We start from the raw sequence: 20,922 nt of genomic DNA, 5'->3' as shown, positions 1-20,922 counted from the left end.
ATTCTCAAGTATTTGCCTGTTTTATTGTTTGATTTCCACAAGAGTTGAGGTGTGCATCTGTTTTGTTTGGATCATTGAGAAGAGCACCATGTAGCCAAACCAGTGCTTTTACAGTGCTGTAGTTACTGACACCACGTATTACTGACTCTCACACTGTCCTGCAAACTGTTTGTGTAATCACTTAAAGCACTGTTAGACAGGCACATATCCCTCCAACATAAATACTGAATGCATATGTGATTTGATGAAGTTGATGGAGATGATTTCCAATGTTCTAGCGCTGCTCCATTGGGCTGATGCAGATGAAGGAAGGGTTGTTAAAGGGGTGCTGGTCTGTTCACTTCAGTGATGATCATCTGTGTGCATGTGTATCTACTCATTGCTACGTGTTAACTGCTCACACTTAGCTGATTATAGTCATACGATATGAATGAGTTTTTGCATTTAAAAGAACTTCAAAGGAAACCACATATCAGTATGTTGTAGGTTTAGATATGGGAAGCCAAAAGCAAAATGTTCATTTCAAAAATGGCATTAAGTTTATCATAGGTGTATTTTTAACTAGAATCTGTGCACAAGTCTCTTTTTAGTTTTGAGGCATGACTATCAACAGCAAATCTGCCCACCTGAATTTACGCGTAGCATTGTACACAAATGGCGAGAGTTCAAGTTTGTATTTGTTGCATTTCACCAGAGGGGTGTGATACGAAGTTCAGCATGAAGTTCAACATAGCCGTGCGTGAGCTGACTCGACAAACCCTAGAGAATCTGCATCGCTCATAAAGAATATCGTTATGAACGTGGGTGGCGCTTTTTATGGCTGATTTTATACGGAACTCTTAACAGAACTTTCTCCGCACCAGGTTCAGTTACCATGGTGAGAGACATCCAGACAGTAACATCCAGATTGTAGAATCTAGTGAAAGTACGAGGCATTGCTCAGCAGGCAGCCGCACATATCTGTTCAAGAGAAACCACCTGGAACTGTGCCCAGGACGTAGCCATACTGCGGGTGGGATGGGATCGTAGGCCTGCAGGGGGTTGCAACCCATGGTAGTAGCCCCCTCAAAGCAGTGTGACAAACACTTTTGTTAGCGGCTTTCCCAAATGTGATGTAGCCCATGACACGAAAAGCTGCTCTGATTTCCAGAATTCAGCTGTCCTGTCCACATAGATGTACATTAAGCTATTCATGCTCCTGTGTAGAGAAAGGAGGAGGCTAGAACGCCGACAGCTCAATAGGGTGGCTTGATGAGGCCGGGTTGAGAACCTCGGGCACAAAGGCGGGGTTGGGTTTCGGCAGAAACTGCGGAATCCCTCATGACAAACTGCAGACAGATTCACCGACAATGCCTGGATGTCAGATGGAAGAACAAAATCTGTGCAGTCAACTAATCAGCCAGAAACGCTTCTAAAACGCTCCTGGTGGTTTTACAGCTGCGCTGAGGACAGAGCAACACCGGGCCACAGCCAGAACGCGACGCGGCTGGCCATGGTGGGCTTTTGGGGTCGGGGATTGAGGGGTGTGTGGGTAGACAGAGTGTTTATGCTTAAACAAGTCACTCTGCAGGCATATTTAGAGACAGACCAATTTGTGATGGCCAATAAGGGCGAGACCGGGCTGAGGACAGATGCTAGGATGGAGGGACGAGGAGGCTGATAGAAGGAAAAGTGAGAAATGGAAATGAGAGGACATGAGGTCAGCAAGCAAAGCAAATGCAGATCTCAGGAAGGTCACGAAAAGTTGGGACAAAAAAAACAAGGCCAAATTAAGGCATTCGGCCGGATAACCACAAAAAGGGATGCAATGGAGGTGTTAGGAGGTAGGGAGGTCTTAAAGACGGTGTTGAAAATGTGCAATGCTATTTGGCTTCTCAGGTTATGACACTCAGCAGGAATTACAGATTACCCTGCCAGGAATAAGCATCCTGCAAAAAAAAAGATACAGCGCATGAAATTTGAGCCTGATGTGTTGACGGAGGTCTTTGATTCCCTGAAAATGAAGGTACATGGATTGACAGAGCTTGAGAGCGTGTTAACGTTGGCTGAAATGGCGATCGCAGTGTAGAGTTGCACACGCTTACCGGCAAACTGTATGATGACGTGACTTTATCCGGTCACACGGGAGTGACAACACAACGTGGTGGAAGCAGGTAGTGGCATATCTTTACAGTGGCAATTCTATAAATAGAGCAGAGTACAGGCCAGTAATTACTGAAATAGCACAGAGGGCAGCATCCATAGGGCCACATGAGCTTGATGTAATCACTGACATGGATAGCCCAAACCGGGCCACATGGAAATCCTTGGACGTCAATAGAACAGTCAGTCAGTGCCACATCCGGCAACACCGGACAGTCAGATCTATGTTATGCCTGATGTCCCATATGTCGTAAAGAATCTAAAAAGTGCCCTTGTTGCCAGGTTCAACATCTTTTTGCAACAGAGCACAATGACGGCAGTCCTGCGAGAGAAAACAGCATCCCAACAAACTTAGTAGAATTCAAAGCCCTCCCAAGACACCTCTGATTTCATTCACCAAATTGAGGTACTATTTTGGACCAAGACCTCCTCATGGAGCTCCCTGATGCAGTGGGTATCTTGCAGAAAGAAGCTCGGGAACTTTCCAGCAGGCTTCTGACGTGAGAGTACAAGAAAAATAACATTCATACTGAGGTTCATAATTGAGGGGAAGCCAAAAAGGTGAAAGGACACAACAGTAGCCAAGCCTCAACCTTAACATACCAGCATCTGAAAGGAACCACTGTGTGTATTTAGAGCTGACCTCTTATCTCCAAACACAACCTGCTCTGGGGCAATCTGAACCACTGTGGTAGTACAGTTAACCTAGGGCCAGACCTCAAGTCACCCCCCTAACGCCAGATCCTGCCTCAGTTCAACATACCCTCGGTTCCTTTCCGTTATCTTGCTTCACCGACAGAATAAACAGTCCCAAAATGTTCTCATGAAAGGGGCTGTGTTTGCAGTTTAGGATTACTTTCGTGAAATTCATCAAAAATGTGTTTCTTCGTTATATTCTTACAGTGTGTGCCTGACAGGTGCAGCCTTATTCCTTCAGCTGGCAGTGTCACAGCTAGGAGGACACTTCTGTCATGTCTTCTATGTACAACAAGCAGCCTTTGTTGTTGCAGTCAGTCCCTGCTGCAGCCTGTCAGCACAGGGGAGCAGCATGAGGAGGCTTGGACAGAAAAAACAACTCTTGCATCATGATCATTCAGTTGTTCCCACTAGATCATCTGCCTGTGCACCTTCCGTGACCGCGTGTCCACAGTGACCGTGCAGGGTTCACACAGCAACAGTTCAGGGGGGTTGACTGTCTGAGCCCAGCGGAACTCAGACACGCCGCTTCCTGCCTGCGGGCCGGACAGAGCGGCCCGACCCCCGCACAGCCGGCGAGCTGCTCCCCGCTCTCACTGGACCCACGGAACACGCACGGACGTCCCGCAGGGTGAGAGAGACTGTGAGTTTAGCTCGGCCTGGCTCGGATCGGTCCGACGAGCGACATGAGCGAATCACGTGATTCTTCTTCTTCTTCCCGGTAGTAGAAGAAGAAGAAATCACGTGACTGGACTTGTGTCCAGTGTCTGACTGGGTCCGTGCTGTCACCCTCAGCTCACCTGGACCTCACCTGGACCTCACCTGGACCTCACCTGGACCTCACCGGACATGGAGATTACATTTGCCGGCAAACGAGCTCTTGTTACCGGAGCAGGAAAAGGTAAAGACAACACACACACACACACACACACACACACACACACACACACACACACACAGATTGTAGCAACACTAATGAGTCTAAATCCTCCAGTCACCTCCCACACTGCTATTTAAAATGTTGCAATCACTGTAGATCTTTTTATTACAGAATCTTCCTACAGACCCACATGGTTCAGATTTAACGTAGCCCCCCCCAAAGAGATACCGTGGAGAGAAAAAGTGTGTGAACCTTTTGGAATTTCATGGTTTTCTGCATTAATTTGTCATAAAGTGTGATCTGATCTCCATCTAAATCTAAAGGGACCGACTAATATAATGTGCCTAAAGTAATAACACAAATACAATTCTGATCTTTCATGTCTTTATTGAGAACAACCATAAGAACCTCATGGTGCCAGTGGAAAAACTATGTGAACCCTCGAGTTAATGACCTCAAAAAAGCTCATTGGAGTCAGGTGTCTGCACACCTGGAGTCTTGTTAAGAACATGAGTGTGGAGGTGTGGACCAGAGCTGCTGTGACTGAGAAAAACCCCTCAAACGTTTTGAGTTTGCTCCGCACAAGAAGAACACGCCTATGTGAGCCATGCCTCGCCGAAAAGAGCTTTCAGAGGATCTACGGTCAGGAAGTGTTGCTTTACATAAAGCTGGAAAGGGTAACAAAGTGACGTCAAAGACTTTACAAAGTCACCAGTCTACAAGTGGAGACACTTTGGGACTGTGGCTACTCTACCAACAAGTGGGGCGCCCAAAGATTTGAAGGCGTCACTGGAACTGGCTGACATCTGTCTTCATGAGTCTACAGTACGTAAAACATTGAACAAGCAGGGTGTCTATGGCAGGACGCCACGAAGGAAGCCGCTGCTTACTAAAAAGAACGCTGCTGCACGCCTGAAGCTTGCGAAAGAGCACATCGACACTCCAAAGCGGTATTGGCAAAATGTTTCGTGGACTGATGAAACTAAGATAGAACTATTTTGGAGAATAGTTATTTGAAGAATTAAAAGGGCTCTGCATATCATATTCAATTCAATTCAACTTTATTGTCTGTTCAGGTAAAAACAGAAATGTTTCCTTTGTCACGGCTATAAAAACAAGGTTTAAAAACCCACATTCAGGCATTAAAGGACACCCCCACACATCATGAAGACATCATCTCAACCGTAAAGTACGGTGGAGGACACATCATGATTTGGGCCTGCTTTGCTGCAGCAGGGCCTGGACAAGTGTATCAAAACGTTCTCCAGGATCATGTGAGACTGTCTGTAACCTCTGTAGCGGTTTGGTGATGCAGCAGGACAATGACCTAAAACACCGGAGCAAGTCCACAACAGACTGGCTTCAGAAAAACCAAATGTGCAGGTCTGATCCACAGCTACAGGAAGCGCCTGGTTGAGGTTATTGCTGCCAAGGGGGGGTCAACCAGTTATTAATTCTAAGGGTTCATTTACTTTTTCCACTACCATGTTGAATGAGTGTGTTCAACAAAGACATGAAGGATCAGAATTCTTTTGTGTTGTTGTTTCAGGCACATTCTATTAGTAGGTCCCCTTGACTTATATGATCAGATCACATTTTATGACAAATGAATGGAGAAAACCATGAAATTCCAAAAAGTTCACATACTTTTTCTTGCCGCCGTATTTGTCTGCAGATAAGTTCCCAGCTTGCAACTTAGGATACATGAAATAATAGATAAAAAAAACCCAGTGAGAAGATGAAATCAGTAACTAGCTGCAGCCTCAGACCTCCTTCTGTTGTGCAGTCAAACTCTGTTCAAACCAACAGACTTTTATTTTGTAAAATATGTTCCAGTGCATCTGAAACGATGACCGAGACGTGCAGAACATTCTTTTTTTTTGATAGAGCAGTGCCGTCATTTCACACACAGTATGAGACGCAGCTTCAGTGAAGCGTAAGCACACACAGATTTTAAAGCTTCCTGAGGTCGGGGGGAGAAAAACTAATGTTGGATTCAAGAAGTTAAAAAGTGAATCAACCTGTTTGAGTTTCATGAGGAGAGGAAAAATAAGTGTGGTGAAAATCCAAAGCAAGAGGAATAAACTTGTTCATTTTGTGATCCTACTGTGAGTCTTTATTAATGCATGAGTTCAGAAGTGTAGGCTGCTCTATATATAATTCATTAATGAACTATATTAAGCTGTGTTGTGAACCACTTATTCAGTGTGTGTATATTGCTTTTAACCCCCCTGTTGTGTTTGTTTCATGTTAATTCTGTGTTCTTCGTCCAAAATCACTGATTATAAATCCATAATAATTCATATATTATCACCTAATGTTATGTTAGATCTTTTTTTTTAATCAAATGAAGTTCTTGTGAACATTACAAGGCACAGGCCCAGAACTAGAAAGGAACTTTAACATATTACAAAATGTATGTCTGAATACTGAGACTTAACTAATTCATGTTAAAAACTGATCAAAGCTGATGTGATTAAAATAAATGTGAATTAAAACTGTTGACAGAAGCAAGTGCACAGAGCGGTGGAGTCCTGAGGAACAGCTCTGCTCTCTAACGCGTCTTTGTTCCTTGAATGTTTGGTGTGTCAGGGATCGGCAGGGCCACCGCTCTGGCTCTGGCACGCTGCGGGGCAAAGGTTACAGCGGTCACACGCACACAAGGCGACCTGAACAGTCTGGTGCAGGAGGTACGCCACCCCCCCCTCCCCTCACCACACACACACACACACACACACACACACACATACTCAGGGGCCCCAACCTCTGACACCCCCCCCCCCACACACACACACCCTCCTCTGTTCTATTTATCCCATTGTGCTCTCATTCCACCCCTCAGCTCATTATCATCTGCTCTGGTCCCTTTAGTCGCCATCTTGAGTAGTTTTTCATTCATGTGATGCAGAAACATGAACTTCCTTTGTGATGGACGGTGGAGATGGGACACACTCTCACGTTCATCACTTGCAAACCTGTAACAGACTCCGGCTGACTGTCAGTTTTCAGATTATTGGTATTATGGGTGTTGTTGTACAGCGTGTTAAGTGTCTGGATTTTATAAGTTCTTTCTGTTGCAGTGTTACAAAGAAATAAAGCCTTTTGTATTGTGAAAATATCCCAAATGATCTGGTCATCAATTTAAGGTAACATTTTGAAAGTCATCAAACAGAAAACTGTGAACGTGTGTCCACTGTAGTGTTCTTTAAAACAATAAGCACTCTGGATCCATCTATTAAAGCCGTTAGTAGAAACTAATCCCATTTTTCCTCCTTCCTCTTCTTCTGCTGTCTACTCCAACATGTCTGGTGTTGACCCCCCCGCAGTGTGCATCCATCACCCCAGTGTGTGTTGACCTGGCAGACTGGGGGGCCACAGAGGCGACCCTCCAGGACGTCGGGCACATCGATCTGCTGGTGAACAACGCTGCCTGTGCCAACCTGCAGCCGTTCCTGGAGGTCACGCCGGACCAGTTTGACCAGTAGGAATAAACACTCAGACGTTACAGTTCCATCACGTGGCAGGCGGCTCTGTCTCACCGTGCTCTGTGGCGTCTTTCCTCTCTAGGTCATTTCATGTGAACGTGAGAGCTGTGCTGCAGGTCTCCCAGGTAAGAGACCAGTCACAGTCTCTTTGCTTTAAGCCGACCAAACGCACCTGATGTCCAGATATTTCCAGCAACCTTGGCAGCAGATGTTTTCTTGATCTAAACATTAAAGGGTAACTCCAGTGGTTTTAAACGTAGGTCCTATTTTTTTTTGCATATTTCTTGCTTTCTGTGCTTTGCTCAGGTGCCCCTACCCACAAGGATTACATTCTTTCCCACCCCCCTTTTTCAACTGCTAGCTGAAGCAATAGACTGGACCCATTCCTAAATCTACTGTTTCTACTGTGTCATTTCAAACCCCAAATAAGTCAAAGTGGGCCCAGGTTTAGTTATCCTTTAATGGTATGGTGTCAGCAGCGTTGGGGAGTAGTGAACTGTATTTGATTCAACTTAAACTGTATTTTGCAGTTTATGTATTTTTTTTGGATTAAAATCTGAACTATTAGTGTTTATATTTGGTGACAGTGAAGTGAAAACAGTAAAAGCTCGGTATGTCTGAGTTGAAAGTATGTTCCCCATTTCAACATCTGGTTAGCATCTGAATCAGCTGTCAGCATTGATACCAAACAGTGAAAAGTCATCGAAATGAACAGAATTAAGAGCTGGAATACTGTTCTCTAATCACATCCGATCCTTTTCCCATTCGCTCTTGTTGCTCCAACAGCTTCTTTTACACATCTATGAACTATTTGAACTTCAGGTGGTTTTGTACGAGGATACAAAGATATTTAATAGTCATCACACAATGCAGGCAGGTTGCTCCTTCATGTCACAAGTGAAACAGGTCATTGTAAAGATAAAAATGTACAATACATATAATTGTCTGCATATAGACATGCACGTACACACTTAGGAAGTGATTCAGTGGTGCGTTTTTGTTTTTTTTAAAATTGCGTCTGGATGAATCTCAACAGCAGCAACAAGACGGTGGTGAAAAAGAAAAAAAAAAAAAGGTCTTCATATTCACATTGAAAGCTGTTCATTGCATTTGGGCATCAAGCATCACTGATGTAATGACATTACCTAGAACTGGGGTGTTAAGATGAAGCCTGATCTCGAGGATGTAGAGCCAGGTCTCTGATTTCCCGTAGCTCGACTAGGCTGAAAGCTGTCCTGTCCACGTCCTCTATCTTGAGCGCTGTTGTTAAAGACTTTTGTTGTCCTCAGGTGGTCAAAGAATCAGTTCTTGCAAGTTTGAAAACTGTTGATTACACTTCTTAGTCTGCTTGAAAGCATTAGCTTCATGGATTAGGAGATGGTTACGTAATATTTGACAGAATAGCACCATTAGCCTTTGATTTTTCAGCATGCAAGCAGCTGTGATGAACTTGCACTGGCCCTGTCAGATAAGCAAATAGATCAGATCAAATGAATACATGTGGCATTAGGGATATACAGGAGTTTCAGCTCTGACTTGGTAAACTGCTCGGTGTGTCTACTTTCACCTAAAGTCACCAAATATGCCCCTCAAATATCTAAGCTCAAGATTTAGTTGCTCTTATTATCTGCTGGAAAGAAAACGGGAAGAATTAAAATCATGTCTGTGTGAGCGCTATAAGACACGATGGTTAAGTATAGGTCTCTTTCAAAAGCATTACACCTGTGAGTTCTGTTGCAGAAATGTTTCCATTAGTGCCAAATAATACAAAAACATGAACACCGTCTGTACTCTGCACGTCTGATATTATCTGCGTCTGTTGCCTTGTGATGGACAAGCAGGGAATGTGAAGGTGTTTAATGACATCATTAGTCCATGGTTCAGCATTGTTCATGGAAGAGTCAAACAGAGGCTCCGTCTCTGTGTGCTCAGATAGTGGCCCGTGGTATGAAGGCCAGAGGATCAGGAGGCTCCATTGTGAATGTGTCCAGCCAGGCCTCCCAGCGCGCCCTCAGAGACCACGCCGTCTACTGTGAGTAACAAAGGAACGGCCGCCACGACGGGCACGTTAGAACAAAGTTGACATTAAAGCAGTTACCTGTGGGCCAGAGGGCTGGACGGCTGTCCCTGCTGCTGTCCTAAACATTACAGATCCTCACATTCAGTTAGTTATACATTTGTGTTGAAAGGTGAATGGTGGGGGGGGGGGTGTTTCATGCTGTATCCCCGGTGACACTAAGGTCTCTGTTTCTGTCCTTCACCATTGTCCAGGTGCCACTAAAGGAGCCCTCGACATGCTGACGAAAGTGATGGCTCTGGAGCTGGGACCCCACCAGGTGCCCCCCCACACACTCACACGGCAGGACAACCTCCCTGGACCATTTTAGCTCATTACATTTTACATCCAGTTTACATTCACCGAGCGATCAGAAAAATCTGCTGCCTGTACCTAAGTCTGAGCTCATCCTGCTGCCACGGCCTGATCTGGTCTGGTCTGGTAGCTTCTTGAGGCCAGTGTTGGGTAATATTGATTTGAGGTAAACAGTGCTAGATGACCTACCGTTATCATGTCACTAGTGTTTAGCAACGGTTAGTTTCACTTTTCTAAAGACAATACGGCGAAAGCTCACGTAGAACATAATGATTCTTCATTAATATTCTTATTAATGAAGCACAATCAGATTCTCTCTCTTAACAGTCAAAGTAACGAGAGCTTAGGGCACAGAGAGTGGATCCGCCCGGTGCTCTCACTGATCTAGCACTGGTCTCATTTGTGTTCCGATCAGATCCGCGTGAACAGCGTGAACCCCACAGTGGTGATGACTGAGATGGGCCGCATAGGATGGAGCAACCCTGAAAAAGCCGAGACCATGATGTCCCGTATCCCCTTAGGCCGCTTTGCAGGTCAAGACACGCTCACATGAACATCAGGGTCACATCTAACAATCATTTGTGTTACGGTTTAAATTTGCTGTTATTTTCTTGGTTAATGGTTTGGTGTATAAAACACAGAAAGCCTCATCAGATGCCTTCTTTCCTCTGACAAATAGTCCAAAAGCCTAAAATATTCCATTTATTATCATTGGAAACCAAGAAAATCTGCAGATTTTCACATTTAAGATCCTGAAACATGTTTTTTTTACTTTTACTTTACTGGCTTTTGCTTGAATAATAATAAATAATTGAAACAAGTAGTCATCAAACTACTCGCCAATTAGTATTCTGATGGCTAATCAATCATTGCAGCTTTTATATACGTGCTTCGTCACCATCCAAATCCAGATCCAAAGTAAAGTTAATCCCCAGGACCTGTTTAGTGAGACTTGACACACCTTGAAGCCGCAGTTCAACACTTTGGCAGATGGGATCATCTGCTGCCTTTCACAGAGTGAAAATGCTGTTTTTAGGATTTGCCATAGAACTGCTCTGATGCGTTCACAGCTATTTAAAGAGGGTGTGGGAAGCCCATAGTTATGTGATCCCACTGCTCGGCCTCCTCGGAGGGTTCATACCAGAGCGCTGAAAAGGAGGCTGATGGTCGATTCAGATTCAGGAATGTGGATTCCGTCCTGGTTGTAGAATAATGGAGCAGCTCTTTATTCTCCAGTCTACATGTGCATTACTTCCCCTTCTACCCAGAGCACGAGCTGCGTTCACACCGTCCAGCGTGTTCTCGGTCAGTGTTGGACTCCTCGTCACATTCAGGATCCTGAGGCAGTTAAGCTTAAATCTACACACACCTCATGAATCTAACTGAGCTCCTCCCGTGTGTCTGTGTGCAGAGGTGGAGGACGTGGTGAACACCATCTTATTCCTGTTGAGCGATAAGAGCAACATGACTACTGGAGTCACTCTGCCAGTGGACGGAGGCTTCCTGGCCTGCTGAATGTCCTCCTGCTCGCAGGAGAAAGAACAAATACTTCCTGTCTTATAGAAAATAGGTCCATTTTATTTAGGAATTAAAGTCAATCATTGCATAACCTCCAACTTTCCTCTTTTAAGTGTGCTTATTTACATGTAACGTTGCTGCATGCTTGTTTTTGTTTTTGCTATTTGGAGTATTATTAGTAATTACAGTGGTATAATAATTAGGAAATGTATTAACATTCATTGTAATGACTCCAAGCTTACTGTTGATTAGATTATATTCTACGACTCTAAGACTATTTTCTGGATTATATTAAATGTCCAAGGGGAATCCTCACATTGGAGAAGATGAAATGAAAGATTCTTTGGCAGTTTTGCTTGAAAACGTACATAAAAGATCAGGTGATTATCAAAATTGGTTTGAATTCATTTTCTGTTGTTGGACTTTTCAATCAATCAACTCATTGATTCCCACTCTGTGTATAAACTGACAATAATATACAACTTTGGAACAAGAGATGTTCATATCACTACGTGCTAAAGCCACGTCCTTTATGTCTGACTGAAGGTTAAGGTGACCACTGTCACTCTGCATTAGTTTGGGGAAACAGATTAATTAAACGATACTATGGGATTTTCCTCAATGACAGATTATTATGTTGTATTTGCCCAGAGTTTGATTTAAGATACCGTACAAGTACAAGTAAATTGCCCGAAGGTGTGTAAGTGTAACTGGCGGCCAGGCTAAGCGGTCCAGACCATGGATGGACACCTGCTAACCTGTTCTGTTTTCATGTGCTGCTGTGGAATAAAGAGAGAGGAAAGGCCGAGGGAAGAACAAACCATGACAGCACACGCAGTGCCTTACATATACATTTGTATTTAGTGTACAAAAATTGAAATATTTCACCACACAGACATGTGAAGTAATAAAAAATAAGACCAACAGTTGGGACAAGTATACAAGTCATCTTACATTACATACGTACATGGCCAATGCATTTCATCATACAACCTCTCCTAAGAATTATAGTGGGTCAAATAACCAGATAATTTCCATGCAATAGTAGATTTGAACTTTTTCGCTGTGTTTCTCAGCTACATTTCGACACCTTAGCTAGGCAGGACCACAAGACATGATTCAACCACAAAGTTCGCTATGCCAACCAGACAGTAGACGGCGCAACAGAGTGGACTGCAGTGCTGCGTCTCCCCACACCAGGGGGGGGGGGAGACAAACACACTGCAGGCCTGCAACCATACAGAAATGCATTTCATAAAGGTGCAACCCGGACGGTTTGCCACGAAGACAAACTCCACAAAGATTGGCCCCTTTATTGTACACTGTTAGCAACACTTCTAACTTCAACATGAGCAACTAGAATCCCTTTACTTTGAATTGTTTTAGAGCTAAATATTCAGGTACATGTAGATAGATACTCATAATGCATTCCTTTTCTAAGGATTATTCTGTACATCACTAGATGTCATTAATATCAATTTTTTCTTTCTTTATGTCCACAGAATGTTGAAAAGTCTTGTGCATTACTACAATACAATATGAGATAGTACCAAAAACTGGACACTAAAAAAGTTGGCTTAAAACAATACTGTCTTTTATGCACTACTCCAAACTGTCAAACAAAGCTGTCTCACTGACACGAACACATATTCGTCCACACACACACACACAAGCACCAGCGTTCATATACACGCCTGTGACAAACACTCACTCTCTCTCTCTCTCTCTCTCTCTCTCTCTCTCTCCCTCTCTCTCTCTCTCTCTCTCTCTCACACACACACACACACACACACACGCACACAGGAACAGAGACAATATCTAAACAATGGGATAAATTAAGACAGAATATTTTAAGACCCATGCAAGCTCCTCCACCTCAAAAGGCAGAACTCAGGCAGCAATGTTTTACAGCCCCCCCATGTTTAGCATGCTCGTCGGTCACGTGTTCACAGTTAGATGAAGTTACCATGACGCCTGACCAAGATCATATGTTCGTTGAAAGTCAGAACACAACTGCGTTAGATGGCGGCACACCCTGGATGCACCGCGTCCGCCTTTAGTAAGTAAAACAACTTCAGGTAATAATTATTCATCTTAACTCAAGAGCTCACCTATTAGCTTATTAGTTCTATCTTGTGGGCAAAAGAGGACCCAGTCTTTATCATCTCAAGGTCTTTGTCGGTCAAGACCATGAAATATGTTTGAAAGCTCGCAAAAAAAAAAGCTAGTGAGTGGAACTATTTTGTCCCTATTTGAGCAGGACAATGAATATTTGAGCTTGTAAACAGTTTTCAGCCACATGTCACCTCAGTCTTTGAGTCCAGGTGGAACCAAGAAAGGTTGAGAAGACTCTTTACAAGGCCAAGAATGAGCCTCCACACTCAGACCTGCGGTAAGTTTAGAATTTAGGATACACTGGGGTTCAAAACTCGCCTCTCTCACATCTCACATCACAGTAGTATTTTGATTTTGCTCTCAGTTTCAACAGATATCCGTGTGCGTGCCAGTAGGATTCATTGTGTCTCCACATTCTGACCTTAGATCAGGAGCTGAGGGTAACTTCAGACCTGAAGGCGTATCAACAGTTCACTTTCTAGCTAGTCAACACTGCATTAAGTCAAGCAAGCATGGCTGAGAAAGAAGAGATATTGTAGTATGAAGACAAGTAATAGAAACCTTTGTCAGCCCTCATGGCAACTTGATGTAGTTCTATGAGTAAAAAGTAGGTGGACAGTCAATGTCTTTCACAGAGAATCTATGAGCCTATTCAGTAATGGTAAAAAAATCAGATTAAATATTGGTCTTGACACCAATATCGCTTTGAAAAAACATCAATATAAAGAAAGCAATCTCAGCAGTGCACACTCACTCTCGCTAGTTTCTCTCTCATCCTCTCAGAGAAGTAGTGGTTGTTGTTCATGGTGATGTAGTGTAGTGTTTTAGCAGTGTTTTCCTCAGAACATGGTGCATCTCTTTCCCCTCTTCTTCACGGGCGGAGGGCAGAGCACAGCTCGGATGGCCTCGTCGAATACCGTCTTCAGGCCCCGCTGGGTCAGCGCAGAGCACTCCAGGTACTTCACGGCTCCTGCACAAGGAAGAGGACATGGACAGCGCAGTGAGGAAACCGTCTGTCACTGCTTATAGTACTCAGGAAGGTTTAAGAGGCAACTATTTCTTTAAGACTTTGATTTGAGACTTTGTTCCCCTTGTTATGTATATTTCATTTCGTGCAGGAAAACCTTACTGTATGGCGGTTCCTGATTCACTTGCTATATCTGCTTGGATCTCATCTATTGCGAGGTTTGCATGCATCACTCATCATTGGTGGCAAAGTAAATAGCGCTAAATGATCGCCTCTTCACACAATGTGTGTCCAGTTGTGCACATGGCACACACAGCCTCACCAATCTCTCTTGCCATGGCGAGGCCCTGCGGGTAGGTGATGGGGGAGAGCTTCTTGTCACGCAGCCTCTCAATGGTGTCCTTGTCATCTCGCAGATCCAGCTTGGTGCCCACCAGGATAATGGGTGTGTTGGGGCAGTGGTGTCTCACCTCAGGGTACCACTGCACCACCACACACACACACACACACACACACACACACATGTGCACATATGCATGTATACAAAGGACAAAGTCAGCGAGAGAGGAGAAAGACAACAGTTAGCAAGCTACAGAGGCAGAGCAGTGAGCGACTTTGCACGCTGTGGAACTAAATAAAGTTGTTTTTAATAGATGTGTTTGAATGAAAGCACAGTTGTATGAACACAAAACATCCTCCGGCAAAGTGACCTAGAATCACATCACATGATGAGAGAACCCTGTCAGAGCAGGAGCACACAGACTCTGCAGAGGGAGGCGGGACCTTCAGGAAAGTGTGATTTCATATGAGAGCGTCTCATGATGCTCAGCAGACCAAACCACGGCCAGCCGTCACCCCCCCTCTGCAGAGTGTTTGGGACCCATTCAGACCTTGCCTTGCAACACGTCTCTGAACCGCATCCCCTGGGGAACGCGGGTCAGATCCAGACCGTTCTAAGCCATGGTCTGAATGGGTGGGGCAGCAGTGTGAAAGCCAGGTGGAGCCAGAGATGTGCCTCCGTGTGGTCAGACTCGGCGTGGAGGGGGACAAAGGGAGGGGGGGCGGGCGGTCAGTCAGCGTACTGACCTTAGCTCGGACGTTCTCAAAGGAGGCCGGACTGACCAGGGAGAAGCATATCAAGAACACATCCTGGGAGAGAACCAGAGAGACGGCTAGTTGAAAGTGAGATCTATGTGTGTGTTTGAGTGCGTCCAGTAGTCACTATTCATTAATAAGAATTCATTCCCCACAGAAAGCATAAAAATAACTCCTCTCTTCTTAAATATAGCTAACTATTTTATCATTTAGTATTTATTTTGTTTTAGTAAGAGAACACATCACTTTATTTTGTAATACCACATATCACTTGTAGGTTTCCTCTAACTACATAAAGCAATATGTGTGCTTCAGAGTGAGAGCAAAAGTATAATCTGATATTTAAATTCTAAATTACTTCTAACATTTTAGGAATAATGTTTTGTAACTTGAGGTACATTGTACTATTTTTGTGACATGTTGGTGATATTTCGATAATTCATTAACATTCTAGGCACATCTCAGTGATCTTCATTAGGGTTAATGTTGAGTGGAGCGTGCATAATATGACTAACATTAGAAAGAGTTCATACCACATGTTATGGCTTCACCTTTTTGGTTTGTAAGCTGGTTACCAACTGACAGACAGTTAATGGCCAGACAGGTGTAATAACAGCCTTCTTCATAACAGCCACTTTGGGTTTTTTTTCCAACACATCTATATTTAGTGAGGTATAAAAGCTTCAGCTGTGACTAAGTTTGATACTCCAGACAGCAGGTGCAGCTGGCTCCAGATGTGCCAAATACTCTAAATCAAAAGTGAAAGTACAGAGCAGCAGATTTCAGCACGGTGTACAGCTATAGCTAGCTTTATGGGCTTCAGATAGAGCTGAACATGCATGTGAGAGAGCGTGAGTTGGCGTGTGTGTGTGTGTGTGTGTGTGTGTGTGTGGTTGGGAGCATTTTGAGTACCGTCTGTGGGTAAGACAGTGGTCTGAGCCTGTCGTAGTCCTCCTGTCCAGCTGTATCCCACAGGCCCAGATTCACTGGTTTCCCATCCACCATCACATTGGCAGAGTAGTTGTCAAAGCTGCAGGGAGGCAGATACCACACTCAGTAAGAGAAAACCACACCAGCACTGAGGCTTTTAGGAAAGAGCCAGCCTTAAAAAAATACCTGGTGTTTTGCCTGCATGTGACCAGGATGGCACAGAGTGTTCCAGTATCTTTATTAACATGGGTTTCATATCAAAAGCACTTTGAGTAGTTGAAATGTACAAACACAGACCATCTACCATCTACCTGTGACTTGATGATGTAACTTGTAGTGTATTGCCACCAGGTGGTGTAGCACACAAACATTTTAGGAACACACTTAGACGCTTTCTCGCTGAGAGTTAGATGCGAAGATTGCTATCAGTTTCACATCTGCCTGTCAAATATAAGGCGCAGAAGAAGACACAGGAGCCAACGGTTACACTGGCTCAGTCCAAAGGTCACAGAACAGGCCCACCAACACATTAGCATGCTCCACCTCCTCTGATTCAACAGAAATTGAAGTGTAAAAACAGCAAGTTGTGGCTTTAAGTGGCAGAGCACACCCCCCCACCCCCACACCCCCACATTCACCATGCTGGCTCTAGGAATGTATAGGTCCCAGCAGAAATAATCCACAACTTGTTGTTTTTCCGCTTCATCGCTGAGCTTTATAGGTGGAGAACCCCAACTCTATTCTGTCAGGGCTTTTCTTTCAGCATCAAGTGGGTCAGAGCGTCCGATACAATAAAACCACTGGAGCTTACTGTGAAGTCGTCCGTTGCAACATCAACATAAAGAGCACATTGTGGTAAAGTACATGTTATGGGAAATCAGCTGAGAAACTAGTTGTACATAGAAATCTTGAATGGAGTTCTACTTTACTAGTTTTTACTTTACTACTTTTACTACTCTTTACTCTCACTACTGGTCTGGTCAAACGTATTGTGTGTGTGTGTGTGTGTGTTATAATGTCATGAAATAAAATTTAAATTTCTGGACATAGCTAATAAGTCAACCTCAAAAACTATTTTTTCCTCCAGTCAAGAATGAACTTTATAGCTCAAAGTTTACAGCTAAAATGAAGTCAAAGGACTGTTTTGGGGTCATTCAGCATATTAAAATGGAATTCTGATCTTTTTTTTTTTTTATGTGTGGGATTTGTCACACAAAAGTTCTGTGTTCTGCAAGGTCAGCAGAGTCTTTGAAGGAAGAGATACATCTCTTTAACTCTACTACTCTTTAACAAGAAAGGTCCGTCTCTGTAGGGATCCCTTCCATCGTTTCATCAGGCACTGAGAACAACAAACTGAGCCTGTCACTCATTGGTTGACTTGAATTTTGTCTCATGTTGCGTAGCACTTGACCCCAAATGACGGAACAGTCCTTTAACATAGAACCGCTTGCTTATGTCAGACAACCGTGACGGCGTGTGCAGTGTGTGCTGTACTCACACGGTGGGGATGTATTCGCCGGGGAAGGCATTAGTGGTGTAACTAATCAGCAGACAGGTCTTACCCACAGCCCTGAGGAAGAGGGATAGCAGATGACACACGGCTACAATTGTATAATACAGTTCCACACTAGCATCGACCAAAACACAGTGTGTGTGTGTGTGTGTGTGTGTGTGTAACCATGACTATATGTGTGAGTGCAGAGGGAGGCTGCAACTCCCTTTTACTGTGCCACACAGACATTGGCCTACATTCATGTTGCCTGAGGGACACAGTTGCCCCTACAATACCCCCCATCCACACACACACACAGGCACCACCTACCTCCCCTGCTTACATACAATCCACATAACACCCCCTCCCTCCCTTCCTGCACTACTGACTCAAGCCGCAGGATGCCACACAGTTGTGGCATGGATAGGTATTGGCTGTGTGCTCATGCATGAGGTAACAAGCAATTCTGTGCGCATGTCTCCACAGACAAGTAAATGGTGGTGGCACACACTGCCAGTGGTGGAAAGAGTAAAAGAGAGAGGGAGAGAGGGAGAGGGGACACAGAAATAAGAAGATGTATGTACAACTGTCCTCCACTGATGTTATGTCCACAGACTTGTATCTTTGAATTTTCAACAAAGATCCAGATGTTTTCTATCTTTTGTAATGATCATTCAGACTGTCAGAGAAATGAGGGCCACTTTTACTTCTAGAACTCCCATTTGACACCTCCTACTCACAGCTGTATTGCATAGAGAATCAATTCAAAGACACAAATAGAGGCACATTTTACCTTTGGTAGCACAACATTTAGCCAGGAACTGTTTGTGTGAACTAATGAGAGGTGAAAGTGAGTTAAGTTCAAAATTCACAGGTTTTATGAATCCACCAGGGAGGTGGAGACCTCCTCAGGGTGGATCATGGTGGTTAACAGCAAGAGACAAACCAGTTTTTGTTGCACTTGAATTGTGCCATGAATTCCACACGTGCTGTTTATCAGTTTACACTTTAGTAAACTGTGGACATACATAATCAGAAAGGCCACACACCCAAAAGTCGTCGTCACTCCACGAGCTGCTCCACTCCACTGAAGCTACCACACCTGCTCTAGCTGTTCTAGCTCCTCTTTTTCTCCTCCTTGGTAGCACACATTGTGCAAACGAGTGATGTAGTTCATTGAGCGGTTTCACACAGAACTAAATGGTACTTAACCTAAACTGCAAAATTATTTTGCACAATTCAAATTGGCATAAAAAATGATTCGTTTCTTGCCACTGACCACCACACATAGGTCCTGAGGTGGGGGGGGACTTTGCCTCTTCATGAGTGCACTGAGATGAGAAGAAAAGGAGGGTGACTGAATGAGAAAGAACTGGAATCTCTGAAATCAGTCAGAGTCGGAGCTATTAAACCAACACACACACACACACACACACACACACACACACACACACACACACACACACACACACACACACACACACACACACGGTCTCCACATACTTGGCCTGTGCATGCTCTGCTAGCTTGCTGCTGCTAATGTCTGTGTAGTTGGTATAGAGGCCTTTCAAAAGCAGATGTGCACAGGTGTTACTACCAACATTAACAATGGCTCAGTGACAGCGTGACACCGAGCCCACATGAACAACCGTCGACTAGTCCAACAGTCAGAAAGGGTGCTGCTGCAGGGAGCTTTGCAATGACACATGACCTCCTGTCCTTTCATAAGGGATGATCTGGAGTAGACTACACTGACAGAGACAAGAAGGGGAACACCGGAGCACCTTTCCTTTGCATTTGCACCTGTGCTCTTCCTGGGTGGCGCCATGTGGGTTATTTGTTGAGACTTTAGAAAACTCCCACCAGAGCCAGCTGAGTGGTGCTCCCAATGAGTCCACTGAGCCTGACATAGAAAATAGAAGGAATGCTCCTTTAAATGATTCCAAACAACCTGTGTTCAACGGTATGATCTATTTTTCTGCAGAGGAGGATTAAGGATGAATACATTTTTTTTTTAAAGTCTTATCTTATCACAGGTTTCAGAAAAGAATCTAAATTCAGATTTTTGTTGCTGCTCCCAGTGAAAATCCAGCCTCCTGACTTTAACAATAAAAATGATTCTATGTGAGGCCTATCCTTGAATTTTCTGTGGATCACTGTCAGCGCTCATTTTTTCATGCAATGATTCTAAAAATTGTTAAAGCAGCAATGAGGAGGATCCTGCTCCAAACGCTCGCCCACATGGCGCAGAGTGGGATGTGGATGCAGGAAAGAAGCCAGTGAGAGCAGAATCAGGGCAGCAGCGGGGCCTGTTTGCCACTGACAGGGCCACAAATTCCTTAGCGTGCATCAGCACTTCAGCCTGCCTCCAGTGGCCTACGAGGCGTGGAGGTGTTCCCGTGTAGCATCCCGAGGCGCTCCATCGCCACCGTCACCGGGATCCGGGAGGCCACGACGGGATCGAATCGCATGCGGCCACAAAGCGGCTAAGGGAGGAAATCTGTCGAGTATCGGGGTGCAGACGAAAGAAAAGCAGGGCGACCGAACGGATCGCTGAGCCCCAGCCCCTTTTTCTCCATAGCATCCTCCCATCATCCATTCATCCGTTCGTGGACGCGTCGCCGAAGCCCCCAGCAGAAAAGAGCCTGTGTCGTGTCGGTGTAAACGTGCTCTTACCCGTCGCCCACCACCACACATTTGATGGCCTGCATTTGGACACGGCTCTACCGGCGCTGGTGCTTCACTAGATCCGACAGTCTGCGAAAAGGTCTCGGATGAGAGCAGCGGGCCAGTCCGCTCGGCGTTGGAGCCGCAGTGAAAAGAGTCGATGACGAGCAGCGTCGAGCGTCTCCGGAAAGTGCCGAAGAAGCTTAAAGGGACAGAGGAGTCGGGGGAGCAGAGGAAGCCGATCTATAGACTGATGCCATTAGACAAAGAGAGCATTCAGGTCTTCTGCTTCCGGCTTCGCTTCAGTTATTCTACTAAGCACATAGACAACGACATCCACAACATCCACCACCACCACTGCTATTACTTCCACCATCACTACTGCTACCACATCAGTTGGGTATAGAATAGAAGTAGTGCTACTATGTAAAACACATAATGAATGAAATAACTAATGGCAGAGGTGGAAACGTAGGATACTTTACTGTTTTGTTGCATGTACAAGTCCTGAAAATTTCTATGTAAGAATACATGAAAATGTACTTAAAGTGTCACAATAAAAGT

At 44.6% G+C, this 20,922-nt stretch overlaps 2 protein-coding genes across 2 annotated transcripts; one reads left to right on the top strand and one right to left on the bottom strand.

The window, feature by feature from the left end:
• The first annotated feature begins 3,367 nt into the window (after positions 1–3,367).
• On the top strand, positions 3,368–11,473 carry dcxr (dicarbonyl/L-xylulose reductase). Its single transcript, XM_070852031.1, has 9 exons — positions 3,368–3,469; positions 3,634–3,739; positions 6,311–6,408; positions 7,045–7,199; positions 7,286–7,328; positions 9,136–9,235; positions 9,475–9,539; positions 9,990–10,107; positions 10,986–11,473. Exons 2-9 carry the CDS (start codon positions 3,688–3,690, stop codon positions 11,087–11,089), a joined length of 735 nt encoding a protein of 244 aa, XP_070708132.1. The 5' UTR covers positions 3,368–3,469; positions 3,634–3,687; the 3' UTR covers positions 11,090–11,473.
• A 2,188-nt stretch (positions 11,474–13,661) lies between these two features.
• rac3b (Rac family small GTPase 3b) lies at positions 13,662–20,483 on the bottom strand. Its single transcript, XM_070852487.1, has 6 exons — positions 20,368–20,483; positions 17,698–17,769; positions 16,182–16,299; positions 15,261–15,323; positions 14,497–14,656; positions 13,662–14,177 (listed from the first exon to the last, which is right to left on the bottom strand). The coding sequence occupies exons 1-6, from the start codon at positions 20,400–20,402 to the stop codon at positions 14,047–14,049; spliced, it is 579 nt and encodes a 192-aa protein (XP_070708588.1). The 5' UTR covers positions 20,403–20,483; the 3' UTR covers positions 13,662–14,046.
• Positions 20,484–20,922: the final 439 nt, after the last annotated feature.

Source organism: Pempheris klunzingeri, chromosome 20 (genome assembly GCF_042242105.1).
Source record: "Pempheris klunzingeri isolate RE-2024b chromosome 20, fPemKlu1.hap1, whole genome shotgun sequence".
Classification (NCBI taxonomy): Eukaryota; Metazoa; Chordata; class Actinopteri; order Acropomatiformes; family Pempheridae; genus Pempheris; species Pempheris klunzingeri.
Note: the sequence above shows the minus strand (reverse complement) of the source record. Positions and strands in the feature narration are given on the sequence as shown.

Excerpts from the sequence above, each read along its gene's own strand:
- dcxr (XM_070852031.1), top strand. The coding sequence starts at position 3,688 with ATGGAGATTACATTTGCCGGCAAACGAGCTCTTGTTACCGGAGCAGGA. Across the intron at positions 3,740-6,310 it reads TGTTACCGGAGCAGGAAAAG|GGATCGGCAGGGCCACCGCT; the intron begins GTAAAGACAACA and ends TTGGTGTGTCAG. Across the intron at positions 9,236-9,474 it reads CAGAGACCACGCCGTCTACT|GTGCCACTAAAGGAGCCCTC; the intron begins GTGAGTAACAAA and ends ACCATTGTCCAG.
- rac3b (XM_070852487.1), bottom strand. The coding sequence starts at position 20,402 with ATGCAGGCCATCAAATGTGTGGTGGTGGGCGACGG. Across the intron at positions 15,324-16,181 it reads CACTGTCTTACCCACAGACG|GATGTGTTCTTGATATGCTT; the intron begins GTACTCAAAATG and ends GTTCTCTCCCAG. Across the intron at positions 14,657-15,260 it reads TTGAGAACGTCCGAGCTAAG|TGGTACCCTGAGGTGAGACA; the intron begins GTCAGTACGCTG and ends GTGGTGGTGCAG.